The sequence below is a fragment of the Rhinoderma darwinii genome, chromosome 3 (genome assembly GCF_050947455.1).
Source record: "Rhinoderma darwinii isolate aRhiDar2 chromosome 3, aRhiDar2.hap1, whole genome shotgun sequence".
Lineage (NCBI taxonomy): Eukaryota > Metazoa > Chordata > Amphibia > Anura > Rhinodermatidae > Rhinoderma > Rhinoderma darwinii.
In genome coordinates this window covers 251,641,919-251,655,055 of record NC_134689.1, presented here as the reverse complement: position 1 = coordinate 251,655,055, position 13,137 = coordinate 251,641,919, and the positions used below count along the sequence as shown (strand labels likewise).

The 13,137-nt window shown below is 41.6% G+C and overlaps 1 protein-coding gene across 1 annotated transcript in view; it reads left to right on the top strand.

Moving 5' to 3' along the window:
• Nucleotides 1-11,216, top strand: part of HCN4 (hyperpolarization activated cyclic nucleotide gated potassium channel 4) — a 200,975-nt gene extending 189,759 nt beyond the window's left edge. Inside the window, exons 6-8 of the mRNA XM_075857742.1 lie at nt 817-1,057; nt 2,193-2,357; nt 8,630-11,216. Of these exons, the coding sequence (XP_075713857.1) occupies nt 817-1,057; nt 2,193-2,357; nt 8,630-9,726 (1,503 nt within the window). The 3' untranslated portion in view covers nt 9,727-11,216. The remainder of the gene's footprint in view (nt 1-816; nt 1,058-2,192; nt 2,358-8,629) is intronic.
• The last annotated feature ends 1,921 nt before the right edge of the window (nt 11,217-13,137 follow it).

The following is a 13,137-nucleotide window of genomic DNA, read 5'->3' as shown; positions in this document are numbered from 1 at the left end:
TACCACAATGCCCCCCCACCCCACCCCCCCCGCCACCAACCTGCAGCAAATCCTTTCCACGCCATTCTCTCATTAATGCAGTTCTCGTTCCCAGTTATATTTGAGTGGCCTGTCGTGGTGAATAGCATATGCCATTCTTTTCCTTTGCCTGAGGTTAGCACAGAAAGAGGAAATCCTTACAGGGGTGATCAGTAACAGATGAGCCAGATGTCTGATGTCATAATGTGCCGTTAATTAATTTATTATATACATATACATTTAGGCTGGGTTCACACGACCTATTTTCAGACGTAAACGAGGCGTATTATGCCTCGTTTTACGTCTGAAAATAGGGCTACAATACGTCGGCAAACATCTGCCCATTCATTTGAATGGGTTTGCCGACGTACTGTGCAGACGACCTGTAATTTACGCGTCGTCGTTTGACAGCTGTCAAACGACGACGCGTAAATTGACTGCCTCGGCAAAGAAGGGCAGGGCACTTCTTTGCCACGTAATTTGAGCTGTTCTTCATTGAACTCAATGAAGCACAGCTCAAGATTTACGAGCGTCTCAGAGCGTCTCAGACGCCTCGTAAATTACGAGGAGGAGCATTTACGTGTGAAACGAGGCAGCTGTTAACAGTCTGTCTTTTCACACGTAAATGCCACTCATCGTGTGAACATACCCTAATAGGAAAACCCATTGACATGTATTATATAAAACATTTCACAACAACATTGTGGTTTATATTGAATAACAAAGCTAACAGGACTCTGTTTCAAAACTTATCATTGGATGTACTTTACTTTATTTTACTGTATTCTCTTTCTATAGGAGATCATTAATTTTAACTGCCGTAAGTTAGTGGCCTCCATGCCACTTTTTGCCAATGCTGACCCTAATTTTGTGACTTCAATGCTTACAAAACTTCGATTTGAGGTATTTCAACCAGGAGACTATCTTATTCGTGAGGGAACAGTTGGCAAGAAGATGTTCTTTATACAGCATGGTGTTGTCAGTATTTTGAGCAAAGGCAGTAAAGAGACCAAACTCGCTGACGGATCCTACTTTGGTGGTAAGTACATTTACATATGTGTAGTATTTTCTGTAGTATATGCTGCAAGTCACGATAGATGGTGGTTCCAACTATATTGCAGATGTATATTTCCTGTATAATGTACAAACAATAAGCAGGTTACAAGATAACTGTGCAGAGCTAAAACGAGGTGGAGGAGAATGATAGTGAGGTGTACAAAATGGTGGTCTAAGGCAACAAGAATTGGTATACCGTTGCTTTTCCACGTGTGACAACCTTTTATGTTGTATTTAAAGAGGCTCTGTCACCAGATTTTGCAACCCCTATCTGCTATTGCAGCAGATCGGCGCTGCAATGTAGATTACAGTAACGTTTTTATTTTTTAAAAACGAGCATTTTTGGCCAAGTTATGACCATTTTTGTAGTTATGCAAATGAGGCTTGCAAAAGTCCAAGTGGGTGTGTTTAAAAGTAAAAGTCCAAGTGGGCGTGTATTATGTGCGTACATCGGGGCGTTTTTAATACTTTTACTAGCTGGGCGCTCTGACGAGAAGTATCATCCACTTCTCTTCAGAACGCCCAGCTTCTGGCAGTGCAGACACAGCCGTGTTCTCGAGAGATCACGCTGTGACGTCACTCACAGGTCCTGCATCGTGTCAGACGAGCGAGGACACATCGGCACCAGAGGCTTCAGTTGATTCTGCAGCAGCATCGGCGTTAGCAGGTAAGTCGATGTAGCTACTTACCTGCAAACGCATGCTGCTGCAGAATCAACTGTAGCCTCTGGTGCCGATGTGTCCGACACGATGCAGGACCTGTGAGTGATGTCACAGCGTGATCTGGCAGAAGCTGGGCGTTCTGAAGAGAAGTGGATGATACTTCTCATCAGAACGCCCAGCTAGTAAAAGTATTAAAAACGCCCCGATGTACGCACATAATACACGCCCACTTGGACTTTTACTTTTAAACACACCCACTTGGACTTTTGCAAGCCTCATTTGCATAACTACAAAAATGGTCATAACTTGGCCAAAAATGCTCGTTTTAAAAAAATAAAAACGTTACTGTAATCTACATTGCAGCGCCTATCTGCTGCAATAGCAGATAGGGGTTACAAAATCTGGTGACAGAGCCTCTTTAACAACATTTACTGATATTTCTTAAAACATTTTTAGAAATCTGCCTGCTGACACGAGGAAGGAGAACTGCAAGTGTAAGAGCTGACACATACTGTCGATTGTACTCACTGAGTGTAGACCACTTTAATGAAGTTCTGGAGGAGTATCCAATGATGAGGCGGGCATTTGAAAGTGTTGCACTAGACCGCTTGGACCGTATTGGTGAGTTTTTTTTCCTTTGACATTACATCACAATAACATATTTTCGGCCACATCATGTCTACAAGTTAGCATAAAATTGATGATTATTCTCATATGTAAACCCATATGTTTCGTCTGTACTTACCAACCCTTTGGCTAGATGGCTTTTTATTATATAGTTCCTGTCTAAAGTCTGTAGCCAAAAACAGTCTAGTGCAGGAGAGTACCTCATACCAATACAGTAGATGGGCAAAATGGTCAGCAGAGTTGTGTGCTGCACTATGGTTCTTTGTACAGTGCTATATTACAGGCTTACTCTATACCCCTAAAATTCGGCATCTGATGGAGCATGGTACAATTTTTTTCTGTCAGATTATTAGGGTATGTTCACACGGCCTATTTACGGACGTAAATCGGGCGTTTTTGCCCCGAATTACGCCCGAAAATAGCGCCTCAATAGCGCTGACAAACATCTGCCCATTGAAAGCAATGGGCATACGTTTGTCTGTTCACACGAGGCGTATATTTACGCGCCGCTGTCAAATGACGGCGCGTAAATAGACGCCCGCGTCAAAGAAGTGACCTGTCACTTCTTTGGCCGTAATTGGAGCCGTTACTCATTGACTCCAATGAATAGCAGCGCTAATTACGGCCGTAATTGACGCGGCGTTCAAGCGCCTGCACATGCCGTTACGGCTGAAATTACGGGGATGTTTTCAGGCTGAAACATCCCCGTAATTTCAGCCGTAACGGACGCCCTCGTGTGAACATACCCTTAGTGTTTATTATTGCTTATTTTAAAGTGCCATAAAGTTACGGGGCGCTGTACATATGAAATATAGAGGGGTTTCACCCCTTAACGACTGCCACTCAGGGTAGTTGTTCTGAAGTTCCGCCATTTCACTGCAGCACTTCAGAAGTTTTTAACCCTGAATCGGGTGCTCTTCTCCTAAAGGGCAACGATCGGAGACCAATAGCAATTGGTCTTCGGTCATCTGAGCCCGCTTAACCCCTCAGGTGCGGTGGTCAATAGCGACGGTCCCAATTGAGTGGCTTTAGAGGCAGGGTGTTCCCGCTCTTACCTCATGTGATGCGATCGCAGAGTGCCGATGGTTTTTATGGCAGCCAGAAGCCTAACAAAGGCACCCCAGGTTTGCCTTTAGTGAATGCCTGCTAGGCCATGCCAGAGGCATGAAAAATGAAAATGAAAAACCCACTTTTTCCCCTTTACTATGAAAAAAAAAGTAAAAAAGTTACACATATTTAGTATCGCCGTGTCTGTAATGACCCCAACTAAAAAACAATTACATTATTTAACCCGCACGGTGAACGCCGTAAAAAATAAAATAAAAAACAATGCCGGAATTGCTGTTTTCTACTCATCCTGCCTTCAAAAAATTTGATAAAAATTAATCAAATAGTCACATGCACTCCAAAATGGTACCAATAAAAACTACAAGTCAGCCCATAAAAATAAAGCACTCATACCGTTATGTCAGCAGAATAAATAAAAAGTTATGGCTCTCAAAATATGGCAACACAAAAACTATTTTGAAAAAAAAGTATTTTTACTGTGTAAAAGTAGTAAAACATAAACTATATTGGTATCACCGCAATCGCAATGGCCCGCTAAATAAAGTTATTATGTCATTTATACCACACGGCAAATGTCGTAAATTCAAGACGAAGAAAAGTATGGTGAAATTTCCATGTTTTTTTTTTTTTAAAAATTAAAAGTTAATCAATAAATTATATGTACCCCAAAATGGTGCTATTAAGAAATACAACTATACAAAAAAAATGGGACATAGAATGTAATTAAAACCACAGAAAAGGCCATACTCACAGATTAGGTGGTGGGTAAAATACCCGTTCCAAACAGGACGCAACCAGGTCAGAGAATGCTGTTGATGGGAAGTGCCCAGGTGTGTTTAAATAATGATAGCCACTCCCACTTACCTTGAGGGGAGTGGTGTGTTGGGCATGGAAGTAAATGTGTAATAATAATAAATAAATAATAAAGTACTGTGTATAGTGCACATGTGAGGTATAGGGGACATGACTAAGTGTAGTGTGTAGAAATCAGGGCTGTGAGTGAAACAAAAACGTGAGTGTAGTGTGTAAAACATGGAGGCGTAGTGTTTGGATAGTGAGGCACAGCATATATCGCCGAATAGCAGCCTATTTATAACGCCCATATTGTAAGAGAGCGGGCTGCCCTGCATGCAGTGCCAAACATCCGCACACCAGGCTATCCCAGCATCATAAGACCCGGGCGCGTCCTGAAAAAAAGTATGTACAATGTAAGTAACCATGAGAAAACATGGGGTATTAGTTGTTGTTTTGGCCAAAAAAACGCAAGCTCGCAATCCACGTCACGGATCCCCACACTTGCGAGTCCCTACCTAGAACTTTTCGTTCCAAAATCTAAGATATACAAAAAAAATGGGACATAGAATGTAATTAAAACCACAGAAAAGGCCATACTCACAGATTAGGTGGTGGGTAAAATACCCGTTCCAAACAGGACGCAACCAGGTCAGAGAATGCTGTTGATGGGAAGTGCCCAGGTGTGTTTAAATAATGATAGCCACTCCCACTTACCTTGAGGGGAGTGGTGTGTTGGGCATGGAAGTAAATGTGTAATAATAATAAATAAATAATAAAGTACTGTGTATAGTGCACATGTGAGGTATAGGGGACATGACTAAGTGTAGTGTGTAGAAATCAGGGCTGTGAGTGAAACAAAAACGTGAGTGTAGTGTGTAAAACATGGAGGCGTAGTGTTTGGATAGTGAGGCACAGCATATATCGCCGAATAGCAGCCTATTTATAACGCCCATATTGTAAGAGAGCGGGCTGCCCTGCATGCAGTGCCAAACATCCGCACACCAGGCTATCCCAGCATCATAAGACCCGGGCACGTCCTGAAAAAAAGTATGTACAATGTAAGTAACCATGAGAAAACATGGGGTATTAGTTGTTGTTTTGGCCAAAAAAACGCAAGCTCGCAATCCACGTCACGGATCCCCACACTTGCGAGTCCCTACCTAGAACTTTTCGTTCCAAAATCTAAGATATACAAAAAGGTTTGGAACGGGTATTTTACCCACCACCTAATCTGTGAGTATGGCCTTTTCTGTGGTTTTAATTACATTCTATGTCCCATTTTTTTTGTATATCTTAGATTTTGGAACGAAAAGTTCTAGGTAGGGACTCGCAAGTGTGGGGATCCGTGACGTGGATTGCGAGCTTGCGTTTTTTTGGCCAAAACAACAACTAATACCCCATGTTTTCTCATGGTTACTTACATTGTACATACTTTTTTTCAGGACGCGCCCGGGTCTTATGATGCTGGGATAGCCTGGTGTGCGGATGTTTGGCACTGCATGCAGGGCAGCCCGCTCTCTTACAATATGGGCGTTATAAATAGGCTGCTATTCGGCGATATATGCTGTGCCTCACTATCCAAACACTACGCCTCCATGTTTTACACACTACACTCACGTTTTTGTTTCACTCACAGCCCTGATTTCTACACACTACACTTAGTCATGTCCCCTATACCTCACATGTGCACTATACACAGTACTTTATTATTTATTTATTATTATTACACATTTACTTCCATGCCCAACACACCACTCCCCTCAAGGTAAGTGGGAGTGGCTATCATTATTTAAACACACCTGGGCACTTCCCATCAACAGCATTCTCTGACCTGGTTGCGTCCTGTTTGGAACGGGTATTTTACCCACCACCTAATCTGTGAGTATGGCCTTTTCTGTGGTTTTAAGAAATACAACTGTCCCGCAAAAAAAAAAAGTTCATATACAGCTATGTTGACGGAAAAATAAAAATGTTATAGCACGTTGAATGTGACAATGGAAAAACTTTAAAAATTGCTTGCTCATTAAGGTATAAAATACCTTCGGTATTAAGGGGTTAAATGCATATTGAATAAGCAATAAAAACAAGCAAGTGTAATAAACATGATCTTACTGTGTGACAGAAGGAGAGAGGGCCCGCAAGGGCTTACTATCTACAAGGGAAAGCAGATAGATACAGTAAGCGAGGATAGAAGCTGCTTATACAGTTGTGTAGTGGAGACAAAACTATTGCAGGTTGTAAGCTTTTTTAAAGAGTTGGGTTTTCCGGGTACTTTTTAAAAGGATCCTGCGCCGTTTTGTTTTTTTTGTCTCACTATTTTCCTGTGATAGCTAATAGACACTCGGGATGGCATAGAGGTAATTTCAAAGCCAGAGAGGTAAATTTTAGTGTCATCAGCATAAGTGTGGGTTTTTATGAGCTTGGCCAAAAATGTAGAGAAGACCAGGACAGACCCTTGAGGGATGCTAACAGATAGAGGGTGAGAGGAGGAGTTGGTGTGTGAGTGGGAGACACTAAATGTTCAGCTGGTGAGGCATGAGGAGATCCAGGAGAAGGCCAAGTTTATGATGAAAATGGATGAGGGAATAGTTTACTATGTCAAAGATGGAGGATAGGTCTAGAAGGAGGAGTACAGAGTAATGTGTGGCTTTAGCATTTAACAGATTGTTAGTAAGGCAGTTTCAGTAGTATGGTGGGGTCAGAAGCCAGATTGTAGGTGGTCAAACGTGAGTTGGACAAGAGGTGGAAGGACAGTTTAAGGTAGACATGTTCTTTAAGGAAGGTTTAGGCTAAGGGGAGTAGTGAGATAGGCCAGTAGTAGGACAGAGAGCACAGGGCAAGGAATGTATTTTTTAAGGATGAGTGTGATAGTTACATGAGAAGATGCCGGTAGGGATAGGTTGACCCTAACTGGTTTGGGGATGGAATAAATGTAGTTGTAAGGTTGGGGATGAGGTGGGATGGTATTGGGTTGGGATTGCAGATGGTAAGGCGGAGTAGAGTGGGAAGCCTTTCATCAGTTAAGGTGGTGGAAGCAGATATGGGATAAGAGCACTAAATAGCTGTGTGGAGGGGTTGCAAAGACTATAGATCAAAGCTGTTTCAAAGTTGGAAAGAAGCACAGATGGATAGAGTAGATTCATATGAAATCCATCAGAAATAGACTCTCAGGGCCAAATGCAGGGTTTTTAAATGGGGGTTTCCAAATGCATACTTTTTAAACCAAGTTATCTTGCTACGCTACAGCTACAGCTACACCAGCTGCCCTCTGGTTTTTATGCTATTAGTATTGGTCTGCACGTATCCACCTGCCTAGCCCTCTATATTATAAGCTCTGTTGATAGTACCACACACTACCCCCTGTAGAAGGTGACACAGCACCCATGTAGATAGTGGCATACTGCCCCCTGTAGAAAGTGCCACCATGCCCATGTAGATAGTGCCACACACTGCCCCCTGTAGATAGTGCCACACAGTGCCCATGTAGATAGTGCCACACACTGTCTCCTGTAAATGCCACACACAGCTCTCTGTAGATAGTGTGACTCAGTGCCCATATAGATAGTGCCACACACAGTGCCCATGTAAGTAGTGCCACACACAGTGCCCCATGTAGATAATGCCACAGTGCCTATGAGAATAAAGCCCCTGCAGATAGTGCCACACTCACCTATCCCCATTTCAGCACCATCCTCTTATCCAGGGATGCAGGCCTGGTTTCTTCTGACCAGGCCCGCTTCATTTGAACGACTCATACAGCGCGATGACCTCATTGTGCTGCCTGCATCACAAGAAAAACGCCAAATGGCAGGACAGATGGTTCCCTTGCCTCACCAGCAATGTCAATTGCATCCAATTTAGTCCAAGGAGGTTAGGGGGGCCCCAGCCACAGGGGAGTTTCCGGGCAACTGAAAACTCTCCCTGCTTGCACCACTGACTCTGTATGTCTCCATGTAAAATTGGAAGCATACAGAGGTACAGTAAAGCCCCATAAAAGTCTATTGGTGCTATATTACTGCTCCTTACAACTTGTAGGTCTAAAAAGTAATCTGTAACTTGTTCAGCATTAACTTTGTTATACAGTTATTATTAATGTATTTCCTGTTGCTTACATAGCAGCAACATAATCTGCAGTGCTGTACAAAGGTTTCCATCATACAGTCCCTGTCCCGAATGGGGTCCACATCTAATTTCTCAATCACACACTAGGGAAAGCTAATTAATCTGTCTGTATGTTTTTGGACTATGCTAGGAAACCAGAGTACCCAGAAGAAACCCACGCAAACACAGAGAACACACAAACTGCATGCAGATGGTTTATGAGTTTAATTGCAATCAAGGTCTACAGTTTATAGGATAATTTTTTGTTGGCATTAATTGATAGGATTTTACCTCTCTTTCAGGTAGAAAGAATTCTCTCCTCTTACACAAGGTGCAGCATGACATCCGATCAGGGGTGCTTAACTACCAGGAAAATGAGATTATCCAGCAGATTGTGCAACATGACCGTGAGATGGCCCAGGGACCCCACTGCACATATTCTGAGGGAGACTCTGCCCCAACTCCTCAAACTCCTGTAATATGGACACCTTTGGTTCAGGCACCTTTGCAAGCAGCAGCTGCTACTACATCAGTTGTTATTCCTTTAACTCACCAGCGGCTACCAGCCAATATTTTCCGGCCTTCAAATTCTGCATTAGGAGTAACAGCTCGGCAGTTTCAACACTTTCAGAGACAACCTTTTTCTTCACACATAGCAGTAGCTGAGGCAACACTGTCACAGCAGTCCTCTTACCATGTACACCAACTGGCAGGTTTCTCTGCAGCAGCCTGTGTGAGTCCTAGACCCCCATCTAATGTACAGAGTTTTGTCAAGGGTCCAACACAACAGCTGCTCCCTACCAGCTCAACGCCAGATTCTTTTGACACATTACAGAGGTCTCCGGGCCTAGGAGCCTCTCCTTATCATGCAAAATTATCAAAATCTGACCAACAACTCCCAATACCTTCCTCTAGACAATCACAAGGTTTAAAAACCCAATCTCCAGGTCCGCCTTTAATTGGAGCATCGGAGCCATTATGGGTGTTTTCGCCTCCACTGCAGAGATCAGGCTCTCCTGGGAGTTCACCCTCAGCACTAAGTCCAGGCCCAAACCGAGCCACTCAGGTATGTGGTTCTTCCAGGTCCCTTCTCCTTCCTCAAACAGCTCCCATTGTCTCTCACCCAAGCAGTTGCATAGCTCTACCCCTTAACCGACTTAGGCAAGATGGTCGGCCCATTTCTGTTTCTCAGCCTTCTCTGCCTCAGCCAGCACCAGGCTCACCACATTTTCCCCAGCAGTTCACTCCAGACTTTACTTTATTTCCTAGAGGAAGAGGTGCAGATCTAAAAGGCCACACTACTTTGAAACAAAAAGGATATGCAGAATTTCCATTTGGAGCAAGTGTTGCTGGTGTAGAGGACCTACCCTTCCACTCAAAACTCCCTTGTAACCTATGACCTTTTCTATTGCTAGAGATCTGTACAACAATTTATGCCCAACAAGAGACATGCAGAATATTTTTTGAGGTTGTGTACTGTAGCTGGCAGGCCGAATATGTATTTTGCTACCGATTATAAATGACTTGGCGTTTGTACAGCACATTCTAACAACAATGCTGCGATCATTGTAAATGATTCAAATCATTACAAAACCTGTATGATATAAAAAAAAATTGGGTTTTCTCAAACCATTACAGGACTGAATAACTAACAGTAATTTATCATGAGGTTGCAAATGTAGACGGCCTTCCTGTGGAGAATTAGAATTGCTAAATGTATGTATTCAATACACTCTGCTATAGGCTTCTTTAGCTGATACCAATCTACAAACTCCACTAGTCTTAAATCCTTGACTATGGCGAAAAACAAACAAGAAAATAGATCAAAACAGGTTTGCAGATCTTTTAGCAATTAATAAGGATTAACGTTACTGGAAGGTGTATTAATTTGCATCAACAGTCTTTTAGATGTAAAAGTCAAGTGTCCTCTTTAATATGGTGGGAATGACCTGCCCCTTGCAATAATGCACCTGTTTTATCTGAAGATATATCTTTGAGAGGTATAATTTCTATAGTACTTGTCACATGAGTTTGAAAGCACATAATTCATTGGGGTATACCTTTCATTACACCTAGTGTGTGTTTTTGTGTGGTTAGCTAGAGGGACATCAAGACAACTACCCTAGTACTTGTCTGCATAAGCAATATTATGTAACAGTTTGTCCTTGTGCCTTCACTTCCCCAATAGAGTCAATAAAATAGGAATGACCCTTTGGGAGCCCTATACTGTCCGCTAAGAAAAAGCATCTGTGACATGGGGCATGCCATAACTGCAGCCTCATGCCAATTTTTTAAATATACGCTTTCCTTGTTGCAATAAGGTACTGCCTTGGCATGGGTTGTGCAATGCAGTGCAATCTCGTATTTGGAGAGTGCCTTATTGCTGCTGAATTACAGATCAGCGGTGTGATATCCAGCTAGCATTTTGCTTTATTCTTATGTGAAAAGGCATTCTTAACGTCACCAAGTGGTGCTCCTAATTCAGGGAGCAATCTGACTGAACGAGACTTGTCATTATGGAGCCGTTATTTTCTGTTACATTAAAATGGAATTGGGGAAGGGTTCAGCTTTACTCACCATTTCTCTGCCAGAGGTATGTCACACTTTTCTAAATCTGTAGCTGTAGCAAGGAGTTTATTGTATTGTATTGTATTTGTATTATTTATGTGATAAAATCAAAGAGCCACTTTGGCTTCCATGACTTTTGCTAACTACTGTGGAACTTCGGAACTTTTAATGAATTTTGGGCAGGATAAATTATTCAGTCGTTTTGTTTGTCTTCAATCTCTTCTGCCTCATTTCTTAATCTACATTTAGCTGATATTCCAGTTTCCATACTCCAATATTATGTAATTCCCCTACATTTACCATGCATCATGTTAAAGAGGCTCTGTCACCAAATTATCAAATCCCTATCTCCTATTGCATGTGATCGGCGCTGCAATGTAGATAACAGTAACGTTTGTTTTTTTTTCTGAAAAACGATCATTTTTGGCCAAGTTATGAGCAATTTTATATTTATGCAAATTAGCCTTTCTAATGGACAACTGGGCGTGTTTTCTCTTATTTCCAACTGGGCGTGTATTGTGTTTGTAACATCTGGGCGTGTTTACTTGTTTTACTAGCTGGGCGTTGTGAATAGAAGTGTATGTCAGCATCATATGTCAGAATCATACACTTCTATTCACAACGCCCAGCTAGTAAAACAAGTAAACACGCCCAGATGTTACAAACACAAGACACGCCCAGTTGGTAAAACGAGAAAACACGCCCAGTTGTCCATTAGAAAGGCTCATTTGCATAAATATAAAATTGCTCATAACTTGGCCAAAAATGATCGTTTTTAAAAAAAGAATAAAACGTTACTGTTATCTACATTGCAGCGCCGATCACATGCAATAGGAGATAGGGATTTGATAATCTGGTGACAGAGCCTCTTTAAGTTCCTTTCCTCTATATTCATAATTTTCCTGCTTATTTCTAAATAACCCTGCTATCACTGCACGGTTAGGAAGTGATAATACCCATCTTCTGTTGTGGTCAAACGTGCCTTCCTTCCTATTTCTCCCCCAAACCTCTGTTCCTCCTCAGGTTCTTGCCTGCTCATCATTTCAGAAAAGAAAAACCTGGAGTATAATGAAGCCAGCATCTTCTCTATTAATATTGATAATTAGACATTGGACTACATTTTGCAACATTGTCTTTACTTAAAGGGATCCTGTCATCAACATCTTACCTGTTAAACTCGCCTGACCCCTCAATGACCGCAGCTGTCCAGAGTGCGTTCCTGTTCTCTTCTTTCCTGAAGTTCTCCTCTGTCTGTAAATATCGTCATTTCAACTCTTCCCGCCTTTTATGGTAATTATTTTTCCCTCTGGGATGCAGCTTCTTAACCCCGCCCACCGTTGCCACCTGTCTGGCCCTGACTGGCTAAGGAGCTGTCAATCAAAAAGAAGGAGGTGGAGTCCACTCTGAGACGCTGGAGGAATGAAAATCGGACTCTTTTCAGATGAAGATTTGACTCTTTTCTGCTCATTTACATACGGCATGGGACCACTGAAAAACGGAATACTAAAGGTACAGAGCTTACTTATATTTAGCTTAGATGACAATGATTTTTCACCCACTTTCACCAGGAATTGCTGGCTTTATAGCTAAAATGCTGGTGACAGGTTCCCTTTAATCAGGTTGATAGAGGAAACCCTTTAAACACAGGAATATATGTGCTAATTCTTTATGTTTTCATTACAAAACTAATATTCCTTCACATGAATAATCCATCTCATCAACTCCTTGTTCTCATATGTAATCAACTGATATAAAAACTCTTGAATATCAATTAATGGTGCACCCTTCTGGCAGTAAAAGGGTTACATTGGGTTTTGGTATATTTAAAATAAAATAATGAAACAGTCTATGTTAGATAATTACCATACAGTTATAGCAGGTATTTATTTACAAAAAAAAACTAATGATCTTTAAACATCACTTCTTGTGCATTTGCCAACATCCTCTTTGTTTTAAAGGGGTTTCTGCTTAGGTTTTGTTTGTTTTTTTATAATAATATTATTTATATATATATATATATATATATATATATACACACAAACAATTTCAGGATTTCAATAAATTTTCAATAATAAAATGTGTGGAAAAGGTTTCTTTTATGCAAATATATACTGTACAATCAGCTCTTATCTAGACTAAGATTCTTGGTTCTGTGAATTTCAGCCATATTAGGGTGCAGTCACACATTCCTTCTATTTGCGGAAGATATTTTTCTTAGGCATATATGCAAAATATTTTTTCC